The following is a 19,984-nucleotide window of genomic DNA, read 5'->3' on the forward strand; positions in this document are numbered from 1 at the left end:
TTTTTACTGACCTTGAGTCAGTAAATAAATAAATCACTCACAGGGACATGTACTACTTTGATCCATGATGCCGACCAAATGCGCCCGTAGAAGCCTATGGGTCCGTGAAAATCACTGACACACATCCGTGTTGTGTCCGTTTTTTCACTGAAGACTAAGGCTCCATTCAGACGTCCGTAACGTGTTTTGCGGATCCACAAAACACGGACAGCGGCAATGTGTGTTCCGCATTTTGCGGACTGCACATTGCCGGCACTAAGAGAATATGCCTATTCTTGTCCGCAATGTGGACAAGAATAGGACATGTTCTATTTTTTTTCGGGAGCGGAATTGCGGACCCGGAAGTGCGGGTCCGAAATTCCGTATCCGGGCAGCACATCGTGCTGCCCCATAGAAATGAATGGGTCCGCAATTCCATTCCGCAAAATGCGGAACGAAATTGCGGACGTGTGAATGGGGCCTTATCGGAGATTCTTTGGCGATTAACGTCAATAAATTATGGATGACACACGGATGGTAAAAACGGACACACGGACCTACCACGGGTACTTCATGGATAAAACACCTACGCTTTTTTTTCACGGACGTGTCACTGACACGGAAATGTGAACGAGGCCTAATAGGACGCTTCTAAGGGCGGATGTACATAATGCCTCTGCGGTGGGCTTTTTGCCATGTTTAACTAGCCAATGTTTGCAGGGTTTTTTGCCTTGTGGTAAAATATTGCAGTTTTGCCCAAATTATGGAAAAATGCAGCAAAAAAAAAAAAAGGCACCACAGTCACAAAGCAAACACAATGTGGTTGCTACATTAGTAACATAGTATAGAAGGCCGAAAAAAGACATTTGTCCATCCAGTTCATCCTGTTAGGCTCCATTCACACGTCCGCAAAATGTGTCCGCATCCTTTCCGCAATTTTGCGGAAAGGGTGCGGACCCATTCATTCTCTATGGGGACGGAATGTGCTGTCCGCATCCACATTTGCGGATCCGCACTTCCGCATCCGTGCTTCCATTTCCGCAAAAAAATAGAACATGTCCTATTCTTGTCCGCAATTGCGGACAAGAACAGGCATATTCTATTATGTCGGCAATGTGCGGTCCGCAAAATGCGGAATGCACATTGCCGCTTTCCGTGTTTTGCGGATCCGTGACTCCGTGTTGCCGCAAAACACATTGCGGACGTGTGAATGTAGCCTTATCCTGCACCAGCTTAGATGGGTTTTCTAAACCAAACAAACCCTTTAATTACAGGTGCCTTCACCTGGGGATGGGGATGTTTTGGCGACGAGCACATGGATGTCTGCAGGCCTCATTCAGGTGAATGGAACTGATTTTCGGGTGCAGAAATTTTCTTCAATACAATCTGCCGCGTGTAGAGGCACCCTTAGGCCTCTTTCACACGAGCGTGTCCGGATAACCCACGCGAGTAGGTACCCAATTGCGATTGCGTTCCGTTGTTCAGTTTTTATCGCGCCGGTGCAATGCGTTTTGCACGCACGTGATAAAAAACTGAATGTGGTACCCAGACCCGAACTTCTTCACAGAAGTTCAGGTTTGGGTTCAAGGTTGTGTAGATTGTATTATTTTCCCTTATAACATGGTTATAAGGGAAAATAATATCATTCTGAATACAGAATGCATAGTACAATAGGGCTGGAGGGGTTAAAAAAAAAAAAAAAAAATTTATATATATAAATAACTCACCTTAATCCACTTGTTCGCGCAGCCGCCATCTCTTCTGTCTTGTTCTGCGAGGAATAGGACCTTTGATGACATCACTACGTTCATCAAATGGTCCGTCACATGATCCATCACCATGGTAAAAGATCATGTGATGAACGTAGTGACGTCATCAAAGGTCCTATTCCTCACAGAACAAGACAGAAGAGATGGCGGCTGCGCGAACAAGTGGATTAAGGTGAGTTGAATTATTTATTTATTTTTTTAACCCCTCCAGCCCTATTGTACTATGCATTCTGTATTCAGAATGCTATTATTTTCCCTTATAACCATGTTATAAGGGAAAATAATAAAGATCGGGTCCCCATCCCAACCGTGCGTGATAATCGCACCGCATCCGCACTTGCTTGCGGATGCTTGAGATTTTCACGCAGCCCCATTCACTTCTATGGCGCCTGCGTTGCGTGAAAAACGCACAAAATAGAGCATGCTGCGATTTTCACGCAACGCACAATTGATGCGTGAAAATCCCCGCTCGTGTGCACAGCCCCATAGAAATGAATGGGTCGGGATTCAGTGCGGGTGCAATGCGTTCAACTCACGCATTGCACCCGCACGGAAAAACTCGCCCGTGTGAAAGGGGCCTTATACATTCACTACTGAGTGTTTCTGCCTCAAAATCAGCTCCAAAAATTGCCTCCAGCCTTGCTTTGTTTCCAGGTGGAAAAAAGAAGCAGCAGGTCCTATTCTGGGGTGGAATTCGCGCTGAATCTCCCACTGAAATGAATGCAGGGACACAAAATATGGTAGTGTGGCCATAATCCCTAATGGTGGGCGATCTAGGGAACAGTGAGTGATGATAATACCTGTACTGCGCTGCAGAATAGGTCAGCGCTATATAAATAAATGAAAATAAGACACAAATATTTCTACATCAGAACATTTAACAAACTAAAAAGCACAATCCTCTTGTAGATTACCGCATTATCTGCGGCTTGGAATGCAGTCTTTTCCATACACTTACGCCTCCCACCAGTACAGATAGGCCCTGGACCCGATCCAATGTTATAAGCCCGTTCTGTAAGCCTCTGAAAATGACTTGATGTTGCGGCAGGAGCTTTGTGTAAGGTTTAAAGGCTTTTGTGTTACTCTGCATCCACGAGCTGCGGATCTGATTATGGCTGGGGCTATCTGCTGGAAGCAAATTCCTCCAACTGTCCACATCTATGCGTGTCCTTAAATCACTTTAAAAGGGATGGTCTCATCTCAGACAATGGGGGCATATCGCTAGGATATGCCCCCATTGTCTTATGGGTGCGGGTTCCACTGCTGGGACCCGCACCTATATCGGGAATGGAGCCCCGAAAAAATGGTGGCTGGAGGACTCCGGTCCGGCCACCACCAGGCGCGTTCCCCATAGAAGTGAATGGGAGCACGCCGCGCATGACCAGCCATGGCTCCCATACACATCTAGGCTTCTATGGGCCCAACGGAAATAGCCGAACGCTAAAAAACGAATGGAGGGCGGCTGCACATGCGCAGTGCGCCCTCCACCACTTTCGGGGCTCCGTTCTCAATATAGGTGCGAGTCCCACCGCTAGGACACGCACCTATAAGACAATAGGGGCATATCCTAGCGATATGCTCCCATAGTCCGAGATGAGACAACCCCTTCAAGGGCACGTTCACAATACCGTGGCAGAAACCACACCGATTGTTCACTTTGGGTGCCTTGGACCCGCCCGTGGCTTAGCTTCAATGAGTGGAGCTAAACCACCGCAGCGCCACCTAGCGGCTGTCACACACCGCCTGGTTGAAGCTTTAAACCGCCGGCCCCCGAACTTATAGCGCATCTTCCTATTGAAAACCATGGGAGGCAGACACCATGTGGACACCGCCCGAATTATGGTCGGGTGTCCGCAACAAAATTCCTACAGCAAATTCCATCATGACAATGGGCCCCAAGGCTACATGCGCACTGCGGCAGTGTAGTTTATGCACGGCAAAGGGTGAAATCTTCACCAAAAACAATTGACATGCTGCGAATTCCAAAATCCGCACTCACAGGTACATGGGATTTTAAAAATCTCAACTACTTAGCGGGTACTGCATTACCTTGCCGATTTCCCGCATAAATATCCGTGCGTAGCATGCATATACTCAAACAAGCACTTCGGAGCTGGACAACTTATTTCTATGACAAGGGGCCCCCCGGTCACTAATCGTAGTGGGGTTGCATCACGAAACATATTCTACATTTTTCAAACCAGCACCTGGATCTGAATACTTCCGTTTTTTATCGCCAGTGAACTACTCAATACAATGTATCTGTATTGCGCCACCTGCTGTTTGTTCTTTTCCTTATTTCATGTCCATTTCGCTCTGTTTAAATCTTTAACTGCCACCAGTCACATCTTCTGTCGGAAGCTGTGGCAGTTACAGGGAAAAAGCTACAGCAGAAAGGACACGTCCCCCGAGGTGCCAGGCTGAAATAAATCTAGCAGAGCAATTGGAGAAAAGAATGTGGAGATCTCTGGATCCATGTGAGGTCCAGGGCTGGTTCTAGCTTTGTTAGAAGGAGGTTGTCATATACTAGATTTTAATTTTTAACATCAATCATGGCACAACCCCTTAAGCTTTTGCAAGTTTTTTTTCTTCTGGTGGTTTGGAGGGTGGCTTTACAAAAAAATGGGTCTAAGAGAAGGAGAATCGTCTAAGACGGGGTTCACACCTGAATAGGATACTATTCAGAAATTTTGAAATACTTGTTCCCATAATCCAGGATTGGAGGGCGTACCTGAACTTGACGTGTCCGCCCTGAGCTATCCCGTGCACGCTGCACCTTCGAAGCTTCTATGGCTGCTCTTTGACCCGGACAATCACAGAAGTGCATGTAGCGGTGACTGGGAGGTTCCCACAATGCGGCCTGTGCCATCCCTATCATAAACGAACGTCATACCGTCCCATGAGAACGTATCGTCCACATTCCAGCCACTAGAGGAGAGCATCGGTTGACAGGAGGCATCACATTAGACAATTTGACGACTGTCGTGTTGCTTCTCTCCTTGCTCGAAATTTCATTCGTTTTAATGATTTGACATTTGCCCCTGCCAAGTCTAATTAGGTGTATCCATTACAGGAGCAGAGGAAGGTCAATGGTATCTTTAGTACTCGGCCAAGGCTAATTATTCATCCATTAGGCAATACTAAATGCAACCCTTACCCCCGGACCACCACCAGTACTCTTAGGCTGCATTCACACGTCCGTGCTGTGTTGCGGACCCGCAAATTGCAGGTCCGCAACACACCCACCCGGCACCCCCATAGAAATGCCTATTCTTGTCCGCAAGCTGCGGACAAGAATAGGACATGCTCTATCTTTTTGCAGAGCTGCGGACCCAAAGATCGGGGCCACGCACCGCAAATGCGGATGCGGACAGCACACTGTGTGCTGTCTGCATCCATTCCGTCCCCATAGAGAATGAATGGGTCCGCACCCATTCCGCAAAATTGTGGAACAGATGCGGACCCATTTTGCAGACGTGTGAATGGAGCCTTAAAGGGGTATTCTGGTTGCGAGAAGTTTTTCCTTATCCACATGACAGCGAATAACTGAGGGGTCCTACCTGCAGGACCCCCCACCGATCACAAGAACAGCAGAGCCCTCCATAATGAACATGGCGCCGGTCCAACATACGCACCACTGCTCCTGCCACTCATTTAGGCTACTTTCACACTAGCGTTTGGTGCGGATCCATCATGGATCTGCACAAACGCATCTGTTCAGATAATACAACCGCATGCATCCGTTCAGAACGGATCCGTTTGTATTAGCTTTAACATGGCCAAGACGGATCCGTCTTGAACACCATTGAAAGTCAATGGGGAGCGGATCCGTTTTGTATTGTGTCAGTGAAAACGGATCTGTCCCCATTGATTTACATTGTGTGTCAGGACGGATCCGTTTGGCTCAGTTTCGTCAGATGGACAACAAAACGCTGCAGGCAGTGTTCTGGTGTCCGTCTCCAAAGCGGAATGGAGACGGATCGGAGGGAAACTGATGCATTCTGAGCGGATCCTTATCTATTCAGAATGCATTAGGGCAAAACTGATCCGTTTTAGACCGATTGTGAGAAACCAAAACGCCAGTGTGAAAGTAGCCTTATCTCTACAGGACTTCTGGAGACAGCCGAGTACTGCGCTCAGCTATTTCCGGAACTCCATAGAGATAAATGGAGCGGCAGTTTGCATTCCTGACCTACCGCTCTCTTCATACTGGGGTGCTCCGAGGGGTAAGAAGACCCCGTTCTTGTGATTCCCTCATTATCAGTTTTGTTTTTTACAGGATCCGTTTTTACTTTATTTTTCAGTTGGATCAGAAGAACGGAAAAAAAACGGTGATGTGAACTCGCCCTAAGAAATCCAAGTATAACTTTCAGATGTCAGACAATCCAGGCTGGATCTGATCATAACATATTAGAAGATCTCAATAAGGCCTCATACACACCAACGTATTTTGTTGTTTTTTTTTTGCGGATAGGATGCGGACCCATTCATTTCAATGAGTCCGTTAAAAATGCGGACAGCACACCGTGTAAGGCTACATGCACACGACGTTATGCGTTTTGTGGATCCACAAAAAAAACGGATGACATACGTATGCCATCCGTTTTTTTTTGCGGATCCATTGTAACAATGCCTAAAACGGAACGGACACTGAAACAAACATCGTTCGTGTGCATGTAGCCTAAGGCTGTTTTCACATCTGCATAGGAGCTTCCGTTAGGAACTTTCGCTGCAGATTCTGTCACAAAGGCAAGACAAACTAGCGCAGCATGCTCGCTATTTTGGGGTCCGTCAGGTGCCGTTCCTGTTTGTCATGTCACAGAGGAGGCACTTTCATTATTTTTGTTATTCTGCTCCTATAGTGCTAGGGAAAAATGGAAGTATAAACGCAGATGTGAACGCGGCCCAATCTTTAAAGGGGGGCTCGGACAAGACTTTTATGGTACATATACGAGTCAAGATGGTGGGGCTCCAAATGCAGAGAACCCCGCAATCCTGAGAACAGATGGATGTGGATGCGTACTCAACACTGTAATCTATGGGACTGCTTATCTCTAGGAGAACCTGCTTCGTACTTTGACATACCGACATCACTAAGGTACGAAGTCCGTAAAAGTGATAAAATCAACATTTACTAATTTAGACTGGAATCACGGAAGTGTATTGCACTGGCGGTTTTTATGGATTTTTTTTTTCAACACACTGCAGCCTGATGTTACTTTATACTAGCAAACTACTGAAAAGCCTACATACACGGGGACACACTTACTAATCCTACAGATGGCGTAAGGTTAGAATGGCGGTCTAGACCTGCTCCAGAGTTATCACAGGGGCTCAGGCTGGATGATACATCACACCCCCAGATGAAGGTGTTGCCGAAACGTGCGTAGAGCTGTGCGGTTCTCCTCAGGCGATTTCCCTACTTAGGCCTCCTGCACACGAACGTGTGCGCCACGTGTCCGTGCTGCGGGCCGCAATGCATGAACACAGACCCTGGGGCAGCCGCAGCAGATCGCGGACCCATTCACTTTTATGGGTCTGCGATCCGCCCGTTCCGCAAAAAGATAGGACATGTTCTATCTTTTTGCTGAACTAAAGTACTGGATGAAACCCCACGGAAGCACTCCGTAGTGCTTCCGTTCTGCACCATTCCACATCTCCGGATTTGTGGACACATTGAAGTGAATGGGTCCGCATCCGTGATACGGAATGCCCACGGAACGGCGTCCGTGTATTAGGGATCCGCAAATGCGGTCCGCAATACGGCAACGGGCAGCACACGTTGTGCAGGAGGCCTTATGGGTATGTAATTAGACTGTTGTTTTCTTGTGATTGGGGGGCCCAGTATATTTGCATCTAGGATAGATATATATATATATATATATATATTTTGTTTTATTTTTAATTTTTTTTCCCGTATTAGGCCTCATGCACACGACCGAAATTGCAGATCTGCAAAACACGGATGGCGTCTGTGTGCATTCCGCAATTTGCGGAACGGCATGGACAGCCATTAATATAACTGCCTATTCTTGTCTGCAAAACGGACAAGAATAGGACAGGTTATTTTTTTTTTGCGGACCACGGAACGGAGCAATGGATGCGGACAACACACGGAGTGCTGTCCGCATCTTTTGTGGCCCCATTGAAGTGAATGGGTCCGCATCCGAGCCACAAAAACTGTGGCTCGGATGCAGACCAAAACAACGGTCGTGTGCATGAGGCCTTTTATGCTCTGGTCAAGGGATACATAACTGGCATTCCCTTTGTAACAGATTCTTCTATCATTCTTTCCAACAGGAGTACAACACACTTTTTCTTCTGATGTATTTTGTCTCCATTTTTATTGTATTTTATATATGTATATTTAATAAAGATTTGTATCTACTTTGAGCAATCTCAGACTCAGCCTTTTTTTTGTGTAGGTAAATGGATGATACATGTGGTGCAGGGACAGACATGTTTCTCTGAAGGCTGTATTAGGCCTCATGCACACGACCGTTGATTGGGTCCACATCCGAGCCGCCGTTTTGGCGGCTCGGAGGCGGACCCATTCACTTCAATGGGGCCGCAAAAAATGCGGACAGCATTCAGTGTGCTGTCCGCATCCGTGGCTCCGTTCCGCGGCCCCGTTAAAAAAATATAACATGTCCTATTCTTGTCTGCACTTTGCGGACAAAAATAGGCATTTATATTGCCCGTTCTGTTCTTCAAATTGCGGAAGGCAACACGGGCGGCTTCTGGTTTTTTGCAAATCCGCGGTTTGCGGACCGCAAAAAACGGCACGGCCGTGTGCATGAGGCCTCAGTCAGGCACATTATGCAGGCGATTTTTGGGAAGAAATCGTTCCTTTCCAACAATCGCCTGCTCATCAGTGGAGGAGACCGCTGCTATTACATGCAGCGATCTCCTCCACAGTATGGGAATAGCTAATGTCATCGCTCGTCCCCATATATAATCATTGTTTGCTGGCAACAGATCTCGATTAGACACCACAGTCTTCTGCCGGCAAACGTTTGCTCGTTCATCAGGTGATCAGCATCAGTATGTCCGTTCCGTAGCCCCACAAAAAAAAAATAGAACATGTCCTATTCTTGTCCATTTTAGGCTTAGTTACAATGGATCCCTTTTATTAAAAATATTGAGCTGCTCTGTCACAAAGGGTTAACTGTTTTCCTAATTGTGTGACTGGTACTTTCACTTTGTGCTGGTCATCTAATAAACCTTATCTGTAAATTACTAAGAGGCCATAAACACTTATTTAAACCACATTCTTATCAGCAAGATAAGGATTGAGTTTTAATGAGTGTTTATAATGTCAGAGAGCAGAGATAAGGAGCCCGTCAGCTCCCCAACTGACGGAAAAGAGAGAAAATGCACAGGCTGCTTTATCAGGACAGAAAAAAAGGGCTCCATATTTTTAATAACGACCGATTGAAAAATGATTTTTAGCTCAAAATGAATTAAATGCAATAATAGCATTTAAGACGGGAGTCGGAGAGCGGTGAGGACCTGGATAGTGGCAGGGGATCGGTGAAAGGGAATATCTTAGTTTTTTTTTTAAGCCCTTCAGACCCTGCTGCCTACAATTTTTGATTAACTGGTACACTTCTTTAAAACCAGTGAAAAAAAAAGTGTGTGTGAAGTTGGCCTTAGGCCTCATGCACAAGATTGTATGTGTTTTGCGGTTCGCAAAACAGGGGTATCAGCCGTGGCATGTTGCCTTTTTTTCACATCTATAGAAATGTCCTTTTCTCATCCACAAAACAGGAAAAGGACGTGTTCTCTCTTTTATGTGGGGCTGCGGAACGTACATATGGATGCGGTCAGCACACTGTGCGCTGTCCACATTTGTTGCAGCATCATTGAAATTAATGGTTCCGCATCCGATACGGGGAAAAAAACATGTGGTCATTTGCATGGTGCCTTAAAGGAAATGGGTCACAAAATTTGTATCTGCCAGTTCGAATCAGATAGCAGCACATCTCCTTTTTTCAATCTTTTTTTTTTTTTTTGTATTCTATTTCCTGAACATGATTATGGGGGCGGCCATCTTGCCTGAGCTGTTCTTAACAGCATTTAGAAAATTGCTTTATGGCAGCCCCAAGGTCCAGGAGGGGACCTCTTTGACTTCTATGTGAGTTTTTTAGGCATGCTCTGTGACCTGTGCAGAGTCCCGGAGGGAGTAGATAAGCTGTGATATCACCTACTGTGAATGGTGGATTCTGTCTCATCTACACTATATAATTACAGGTAGGATTAGAACGACAGATAAGCAGATAACTGCAGTAAAGTGATCTGCACAGACCAAGAAATGGTGCCTACTATTAGGCTTAGGCATCATGCACACGACCGTATGACGTCCGTGTGCATTCTGTATTTTGCGGAACGGAACAGCTGGCCCCTAATAGAACAGTCCTATCCTTGTCCGTAATGCGGACAATAATAGGACATGTTCTATTTTTTGCAGAACGGAAATACAGACATACGGAAATGGAATGCACATGGAGTAACTTCCGTGTTTTTTTTGCGGACCCATTGAAATGAATGGTTCCGTATACGGTCTGCAAAAAACAGAACAAACACGGAATGAAAATACATTCATGTGCATGAGCCCTTAGTGGCCAGTGCGAAAACTGCAGGATTTTATGTTTTTTGTTTAAATAATGATATTGACATAGAAAATTAAAAATAATAATCATCAAAAATTCTTTAAAAATATGTTCAACAATTACATCTGTTTAAACAATAGGCGATTTCTGATGGCCCATTCCCTTTAAAGTGGTCTATACTATAATATCCCCCCTTTCTGGGAGAGATAACGCCCTGACATTGACAGGTACGTGGGGCAGGAAAAACAAAGCTTTGCAACTGAATACCTGAGGCAGTAACCAAAGAGCTGCCACATTTCCCTCCTTAACAGCTGACTGATGTCTTAGACAGATGGCGCACTGGAAAAAAAGTCAAGGTTAACCTCTGCTGAACCTAAAGAAGCATACCCGAGACCATAATCCCATATGATAATGCACATTTCTCAGCGCTGTGATCATGCAGTCAGGAGGAGGTTTGCAATCTATGTCCCAGCGCCATGATATCACCTGCTTACACAGATGCAAGACAAGGCCTAGTGCATAGGGGTGTCTTATGGTGCCCATAGGGTATGGGGCTCGACTGTGCCGCAATATACTGGCAATTACATACAGAAGACTTTTTTAGATCCCATCTGTTTGTTCCATAGCAGTGTTGGCCGCCTAATCTCCATCATATTGGTGCTGTAGGGAGGCACATGGAGTGCAAACGACTACAAAAGTTTCACGCGGGTGTGTATTCTGCTCATGTAAAACTGACATAACGGTGAAATTTGTCATCACACAAAAAGTAATCCTGTGCAATGAACAGAGCATTTCACATAAATACTGCAATTTACATGCAATACAACTAGTATTTGCTTTTGGCTACATGCACACAAACGTTGTTTGTTTCCGTGTCCGTTCCGTTTTTTTTTTGCGGATAGGATGAGGATCTGTTTCAATGGGTCTGCAAAAAATGCAGACAGCACACCGTGTGCCGTCCGCATCAGTAGGTCTGTTCCGTAGCCCGCAAAAAACATAGAACATGTCCTATTCTTGTCCGTTTTAGGCATTGTTACAATGGATCCGCAAAAAAAAAAAAAAAAAAACACGGATGTCATCAGTTTTTTTTTTGCGGATCCGCAATTTGCGGACCTTAAAACACATACGGTCGTGTGCATGTAGCCTTTTATGTATATTTTCCTCACTGGTAGCGCCCCCTGCTGTTTGCCCTGTGGTGGAAGTTCTGGTCCACCTTCTCCCGCATTCAGTGGTGGACAGACATGCTCAGTAGCTAGATCAGGGGTCATTTATACCTTACGTTGGTATTTTGGGGACCGCACCACATGGTACAGTCCCTGTATATGTGCACATATGGTGTATATACATCCATATAGTGCATCTATGAAACATACTGCAATAATGTGCAGTCTACAGAAGCAGCATATGGACATGACAAACACATACTGAGCGCATTACAGCCCCAAGGGTATTAAACCCATTGTTAGGCTACTTTCACGCTTGCGTTGTTGTTTTCCGGTATTGAGATCCAGCAGAGGATCTCAATACCAGAAAAAAACGTCTGTTTAGTCCTCATGCGTTCTGAATGGAAAGAGATCCGTTCAGGAGGCATCAGGACGTCTTCCGTTCCAGCAGCATTCCGTTTTGTGACCGGACACAAAACCGCTGCACGCTGCGGTTTTGTGACCGGTCATATAAACAGAAAAAAAAACAAAACTGATTTAGCGCTGAAAACAACGGATCCGTTTTTTTAGGCTTGATTAAAAAAAAAAAAGTATCTGTCACCTATTGACTTTCAATGTATTTAGTGACGGATCCGTTTTGATTTCACACATGCGCATCCTAACGGAATAGATGCATCCTGATGTGCAAAATCAAAACTGACCTGTTTAATTCCGGTATGGTGATCCTCTGCCGGATCTCGATACCGCAATTATCAACGCAAGTGTGAAAGTAGCCTTACCTCCCTCTTATCCTCGCGCCATACCATATTCCCGTCCTGCAGACAGTCGCCCTTGCAATTAGTTCAGAGAAACCTGACCACTGAAGGCTCATCCCCGAAAATAAAAAGGGGCCTTTCTGCGAATCTTGCGTATTTACCAAGAGGAGTAGGGTGAGAGGTTAATGCAAAAGTCCGTCCTTAAACACACATGGTTAAAAAAAAAAATAATGTCAATTTGCTGAGTGTCCGCCAATTCATAGATGAATGAAACCATGTGGGATCATAGTACAAGTGAAGGTCACAAATCACATTGCCTAAAACACCGCAGCTGCCACGTGTAAACCACTGGGGAATTACGGAATCGCTTTTACACACGGTGGGGGTGCACTGGGTATTGCTGCTGTTCGCTGTCCGTGGCTCTGGATATGCAATAAAGTGATACCCTGACACTGCGAATGGCGAGAGATCCTCTGGGACATCTGATCTCTTCTACTCATGTCTGGAAATACTCCCTTGGATTTGGGAGACTCTGGGACTTTCTATGGGTGTCAATTACTGACATCAGATCTACTGTACAATTACTTTGCCAGTCCAGTCCAATGGCATGAAAAGGTGCTCTGTCATATGCATTCATGTCACACACGCGAAAATACGGATGCGGACAGTGTTCTTTTGTGGACCCATTCACGTGGTCCGCATTTTGCAGACATATTCCACATAAGGATGCAGAGAGCACACGACAGATCTGTGCAATTTCCGCATTCGTATACTTGTCAGCAAAATGCAGATCGCGGAACGCAAAATACTTACGGTCCTATGGATAAGGCCTAAAGCGAACAGGAAAAAGTGATATGTTGTTTTGTGCCGGGGGATGGTGAGTGACTTCTTTAATATCCTCCCCTAGGCCTAAGGGCTCCTGCACACAACCGTTTCCCTTTATTCAGTCTGCAAATCGCAGATCAGCAGAACAGAGATACCGGCCGAGAGGCAGCCGCCATTTTTTATCTCCTTCAGAAATGGAAAACGGACAAGAATAGGACATGTTCTATTTTGTTGTGGGGCTGCGACACAGACTTACGGGTGTGCCGTTTGCATCTTTTGTGGCCCCATTGAGATGAATGGGTCTGCATGCAATCCGCAAAAAATACGGATCAGTTGTGGACCAAAACCCTGGCTGTGTGAATGAGCGGGGATTCATTACAAAGGGCTTACTTAGGCCTCTTTCACACAACTGTTTTTTTTTCCCCTGTTTACGGGCCGTTTTTTGCGTTCCGTATACGGAACCATTCATTTCAATGGTTCCGCAAAAAAAAAAAAAAAACGGAATGTACTCCGTATGCATTCCGTTTCTGTATTTCCGTTCCATTGAAAGATAGAACATGTCCTATTATTGTCCGCAAATCACATTCTGTGGCTCTATTAAAGAGTCAATGTGTCAACAAAAAAAAAACAGAACACATACGGAAATGCATCCGTATGTCTTCCGTATCCATTCCATTTTTGCGGAACCATCTTTTAGAAAATTTGATCCCCAGCCCAATTTTTTTCTATGTAATTACAGTATACTGTATATGCCGGAAAAACGGAACAGAAACGGAAACCCAACAGAAAAAAAAAAAAAAAAAACACGGAACAACGGATCCGTGAAAAATGGACCGCAAAACACTGAAAAAGCCATACGGTCGTGTGAAAGAGGCCTTACTGACAGCTGTGAATGACAGACACGCGCTGTCCAGGTCCTCCACAGACAGCACTTATATCCACTGACTAGTGTTTATTCACGGACACAGACAGGGGAATGTGGCCCAATACTGCCTTAGGGCTCATGCACACAACCGTAGCCTGTCTTGTGGTCCGCAAAACACAGATACCGGCTGTGTGCATTCCGCATTTTGCGGAATGGAACGTCCGGCCTATAATAAAACTGTCCTATCCTTGTCTGTAATGCGGACAATAATAGGACATGTTCTATATTTTTGCGGATGCCAAAAAAAAACCGGACAAACCGATGCGGACAGGTGTGCAGTCTATATCTTTTGTGCCCCTACTGAAGTGAATTGATCCGCATCCGACCTGTAAAAAATGCGGATCGGATGCGAACGAAAACAACGTTCGTGTGCATGAGCCCTTAGGGTACGTCCACACAGGCGACATAGACTGTGGATTTTCATCGCAAAATTGCGTGCAGCAAATCAGTGTTTTACAACGACAGCAAAATGGATTTTAGGAAATTTCAAGTAAATCCACAGCATATTGTGTCAAGTTGTGCCATGGATAACACATCCACTTCAAATCTGCAATGGAAATTCTGCTGCCAAATGAAGACAAAGGGGGTCATTTATTAAGACCAGCGTTTTAGACGCCGGTCTTAATAAAACCCCATAGCTGATGGAGGATCCGCCAAAGTTATGAAGAGGCGCCGATCTCTAATGGCTAAATGCCTAAAGGCTCATGCACACGACCGCATCTGATCTGCATTTTTTGAAGGTCGGCTGCGAACCAATTCACTTCAATGTGGCTGCAAAAGATGCGGACAGCGCGCGGTATGTCCCATCCGGGCCATCTGCAAAAACATTACGGACAAGGAAAGGACTGTTCTATTATGGCCCCTTCCATAAAATGCGGAATTTACAGACTGCAAAACGGTCGTGTGCATGAGCCCTCAATCAGGGATTTCATGAGGAAGACCTTCAGGAGACCCGGGAATTGTTGGAGCAGCAGGTCTTTTTTAAACCATTATGAACCTTTTCTTGAATTTTTATATATTTTTTTTAATTGGTCAGACAACCCTTTTAGAGTACTTTCACACTAGCGTTTATCTTTTCCGGTATTGAAATCCGTCATAGGGTCTCAATACCGGAAAAAAAAACACTTCCGTTTTGTCCCCATTCATTGTCAATGGGGACAAAACGTAACTGAACAGAACGGAGTGCTCCAAAAGGCATTCCGTTCTCATACCGGAGAGCAAACCGCAGCATGCTGCTGTTTGCTTTCCGTCCTGGGATGCGGAGCAAGACCGATCCGTCATGACCCACAATGCAAGTCAATGGGGACGGATCCGTTTTCTCGGACACAATAGAAAACAGATCCGTCCCCCACTGATTTTCGAAGGAGTTCCTGACGGATCCGTTTTGCCAATGTTAAAAATAATACAACTGGATCCATTCATAACGGATGCAGACGGCTGTATTAAATTTAATTAATTAACGTTTTTTGCAGAGTCCTGCCGGATCCAGTAAAAACGCTAGTGTGAAAGTAGCCTTAAGATGGGAGCACCCCATTACTGTTATGGTGCTAATATGTCACATAAATACCAATGCCAAGCTGCACTAAGCCAAAGGTAAGTTTGGAGATTCACGCTTGCACTAATATCTGCTCACGGCTTACTTCACACAGTCTTATGTTTGTTTTATTTCTGCTTTTATAACCATATTATTTTTTTTTGCATTTTTTGTTTTTTGTTTTTTTTGTTTTTTTTTTAAGAGCTTTGTGTTGTAAAATTTTTAAACAGACAGTTTTCAGTTCCCATAGAGAGGACTAAGGTAAAAATTGTAACAAGACCATGCTGCATGGGGAAGAACGAGATTCAATGGGGTGGAATTACTACTGAAAATGCATCGTTTTTTGGTGCAAACTGTGCCAAAAAGAATTGGTGTACATGCTATGCCCTGCACATGTCACGTGTTTTAAATACTTTTCTAAAAAAAAAATTTAACTCAAGAGATAAAAGACATTTACTTATCAAAAAAGGGTTGTGACCTCATGTAAAAAGGGAGCATGGTTTACTGGCACCACTGTACGTAAAAAAAAAATTGCAGCAAAGTTTTGGCGCCAGTTTATAGTATAAACTTAGTCTACTTTCACACTGGCGTTTTGGCTTTCCATTTGTGAGATCCGTTCAGGGATCTCACAATCGGTCCAAAAAGGATCAGTTTTGCCCTAATGCATTCTGAATAGACATGGATCCGCTCAGAATGCATCAGTTTGCCTCCGTTCCGTCTCCATTCCGCTTTGGAGGCGGAAACCAAAACGCTGCCTGCAGAGTTTTGTTGTCCGTCTGACGAAACTGAGCCAAATGGATCCGTCCTGACACACAATTTAAGTCAATGGGGACGGATCCGTTTCACTGACACAATCGAAAACGGATCCGTCCTCCGTTGACTTTTAATGGTGTTCAAGACGGATCCGTCTTGGCCATGTTACAGATAATACAAACGGATCCGTTCTGAACGGATGCAGACGTTTGTATTAGCTGAACGGATCCGCACCAAACGCGAGTGTGAAAGTAGCCTTAGACTAGGCAGTCTAAAGTTGCAACAGATTTGTCATCCAGCATCGACCACTGTGATAAATCTGGCGCAGTTTAAAGGGGTTTTCAGAGATTTTTTTTTTTTTTACTGATGACCTATCCTCAGGATAGGTCATCAGTAACTGATCGGTGGGGGACCCCCACCGATCAGCTGCTTGAGACCGCACCGGTGCTCCTGTGTGTCAGACCTCAGGTGCTCCCAGGGTGCTCCCACCGATCAGACACTGATGACCTATCCCAAGGATAGGCCATTAATATAAAAAATCTGGAAAACCCCTTCATGATTGGGATTTATATTCTTAGAAAGCGCAGAGTTCAACAGTTATTAGTAAAAGTGCCCCACTGCGTGGTTTGTAGGCAGCACACAGGACATGAGGATTTTATGGGCCATAACAACACCTCCTGCCGATCTTATCTGCACATTACAATAGACAGGAGTAGACCCGTCACCTGAGCACAGGTAGCTGGTACAGCAGAGCTAAACATAGCGAGATGAGGTCAGATCCGTTTCACAAGTCAATATTACCTTACAGATACGAGCCGCACCTCGGGTGCTTTGGAGAAGGAGGTGAATGGTTCCTAAAAGACTAGCGTGCACATAAACAAGAGTCCTGTCCTGGGCGTAGCTGAAAGATTCCCCTTTAATGCATCATAGAGTCTTTATTGCTCACATGATGCCGAGTGCGGACATCTTAAACCTTACGCTTTACAATACCTTCTCCAGAAGATAAACGCTTAGATGACCACAGTGCACCATGTTATCTAAGCTTCAAACTGGAGAATCTTGGAGGTCTAGGTCCTGCGGACATGACTACAGCCAGTGCAGCCACAGTCGCCACAACAGGGCCCAGATAGTATATCTGCAATTTACGGACCACAAAAAGCTTATGGTCGTGTGCATGAGGCCTAAAGCATATGGAGACCATAGAAGGTGGTGGAATGCTCAGAACTTATTTATGACCCTGCTCGGACAACCGCTCTGTAAGCGGTGGACCCTGAGACCCCATGAATGGCCGCCATGCAATACTATATGCCCAACTGCCTGGGAAATGCCAGGCTGGCCAGTGATTGCTTATTTCTGATGAGTCAGCCCCTTTAACCGCACCTTTAAGTAGGTACAATCCAATGATAAATCTGTATGGCGGCAGTAAAGTCAAATTCCCTCTCGATGAATACAGACCATCTATGGAGGAAAAAAAAAAAATGGATCGATTGTGCCGGGGATAAGGTGTAGAGCGAAAATGGCATATGCCTAGTCCACGGGGTATCCTGGGGGACTGGGTCATGGTGGGAGTCACTGGGAGGGAAACAGTAAGCGGTCAAGAGTAGAAATCTGTGATCTGCCATTGGGCAGTATGTGTGTAATGGTCTATACATGCTGAGAAGGCTCCTGGCCCATATCTTCAATGGACTTATTCGTCAACCATAGATTTCCATGTTATAACGTAGACCACTGAACGGAGGCCAAAAGAACAAAGGAAGCCTATGTGTCCGTTTAACGCATGCGCTGGAAGCTTTCCTGGTGCATACGGTAAAAGGACTGTGCAGACGCAGTGTGAAAAGACCGTAAAAAAGCAAAGACGTCTGGGTGGCAAACTTTGCAAGGGGAAGGGGGGTTGCTACTATTAAAGCCAAATATAATGTGATAAGGGATGCGTTGGAGACTCTGTTCGGGGTCTCTGTTGCGGATTTCCGGACTGAAAGGAAATTAAACTGAATAAACACCATTAGGCCCCTTGCAGACGAGCGTGTCCGGATTAGGTCTGGATGCGTCCCGTGCATTGCGGCAAACCAGCGCGAGTAGGTACGCAATTGCAGTCAGTTTTGACTACGATTGCGTTCAGTTGTTATCGCGCGGGTGCAATGCGTTTTGCACGCGCGTGAAAAAAAACTGAATGTGGTACCCAAGGGAAAATAATAACCCATGGTTATAAGGGAAAATAATAGCATTCTGAATACAGAATGCATAGTACAATAGGGCTGGAGGGGTTAAAAAAAATAATAATAAATTTAACTCACCTTAATCCACTTGTTCGCGCAGCCGGCATCTCTTCTGTCTTCTTTTGTGAGGAATAGGACCTTTGATGACGTCACTACGCTCATCACATGGTCCATCACGTGATCTTTTACCATGGTGATTGATCATGTGACGGACCATGTGATGAATGTAGTGACGTCATCAAAGGTCCTATTCCTCACAAAAGAAGACAGAAGAGAAGCCGGCTGCACGAACAAGTGGATTAAGGGGAGTTAAATTATTTTTTATATTTTTTTAACCCCTCCAGCCCTATTGTACTATGCATTCTGTATTCAGAATGCTATTATTTTCCCTTATAACCATGTTATAAGGGAAAATAATAATGATCGGGTCCCCATCCCGATCGTCTCCTAGCAACCGTGCGTGAAAATTGCACCGCATCTGCACTTGCTTGCGGATGCTTGCGATTTTCACGCAACCCTATTCATTTCTATGGGGCCTGCGTTACGTGAAAAACGCACAAAGAGGAGCATGCTGCGATTTTCACGCAACGTACAAGTGATGCGAGAAAATCACCGCTCATGTGCACAGCCCCATAGAAATGAATGGGTCCGGATTCAGTGCGGGTGCAATGCGTTCACCTCACGCATTGCACCCGCGCGGAAATCTCGCCCGTGTGAAAGGGGCCTTAGACTGAGTTCACACGAGCGTGTCTGGATACGTTGCGGCAAATGCCGGCTAAAGGACCTGTGGTGACGTCAGATCACATGGTCCAATCACATGGTCCATCACCACGGTGATGGACCATGTGATGTGATGTCACCACAGGTCCTTTAGCCGGCAGCTCATGATTAAAGAAGTAAGAAGAGACCGGCAGCTACGCGATCAAGAGGAGAAGGTGAGTTAATTATTTTTTAACCCTCAATTGACCACCTACTAAGCATTCTGTATTAAAGAATGCTATTATTTTCCCTTATAACCATGTTATAAGGGAAAATAATACAGTGAATAGACTGTCATCTTAGCAACCGTGCGTGAAAATCGCACCGCATCCACACTTGATTGCGGATGCTTGCGATTTTCACGCAGCCCCATTCACTTGTATGGGGCCTGCGTTGCGTGAAAAAAAAAGCAGAATATAGAACATGCTGGGATTTTTAACGCAACGCAGAACTGATGCGTGAAAAAACGCTCATGTACACAAACCCATTGAAATGAATGGGTCAGGATTCAGTGCGGGTGCTATGCATTCACGTCACGCATTGCACCCGCGCGGAAAACTCGCTCGTGTGAAAGGGGCCTTAGAGTCAATGGGATCTGTCTGGCTCAAGTCAGTTACGTGCCGATCCAGCACTTCTGCTACAGAATAGAACGACAAGAACAACGATGCGGATGTAAAGGAACAGAACGGAGATA

The 19,984-nt window shown here is 45.3% G+C and overlaps 1 protein-coding gene across 2 annotated transcripts in view; it reads right to left on the reverse strand.

Moving 5' to 3' along the window:
- Positions 1–19,984, reverse strand: part of NT5C2 (5'-nucleotidase, cytosolic II) — a 109,032-nt gene that overhangs the window by 79,762 nt on the left and 9,286 nt on the right. Inside the window, exon 1 of one of the 2 annotated variants that reach the window (XM_040437988.1) lies at positions 12,303–12,387. The exons of the other annotated variant lie outside the window; for it this stretch is intronic. Coding sequence (XP_040293922.1) covers positions 12,303–12,329 — 27 coding nt within the window. The 5' untranslated portion in view covers positions 12,330–12,387. Of the gene's footprint in view, positions 1–12,302; positions 12,388–19,984 lie in introns of those variants that run through there. 2 annotated transcript variants of the gene reach the window in all.

Source organism: Bufo bufo, chromosome 6 (assembly GCF_905171765.1).
Source record: "Bufo bufo chromosome 6, aBufBuf1.1, whole genome shotgun sequence".
Taxonomy (NCBI): domain Eukaryota; kingdom Metazoa; phylum Chordata; class Amphibia; order Anura; family Bufonidae; genus Bufo; species Bufo bufo.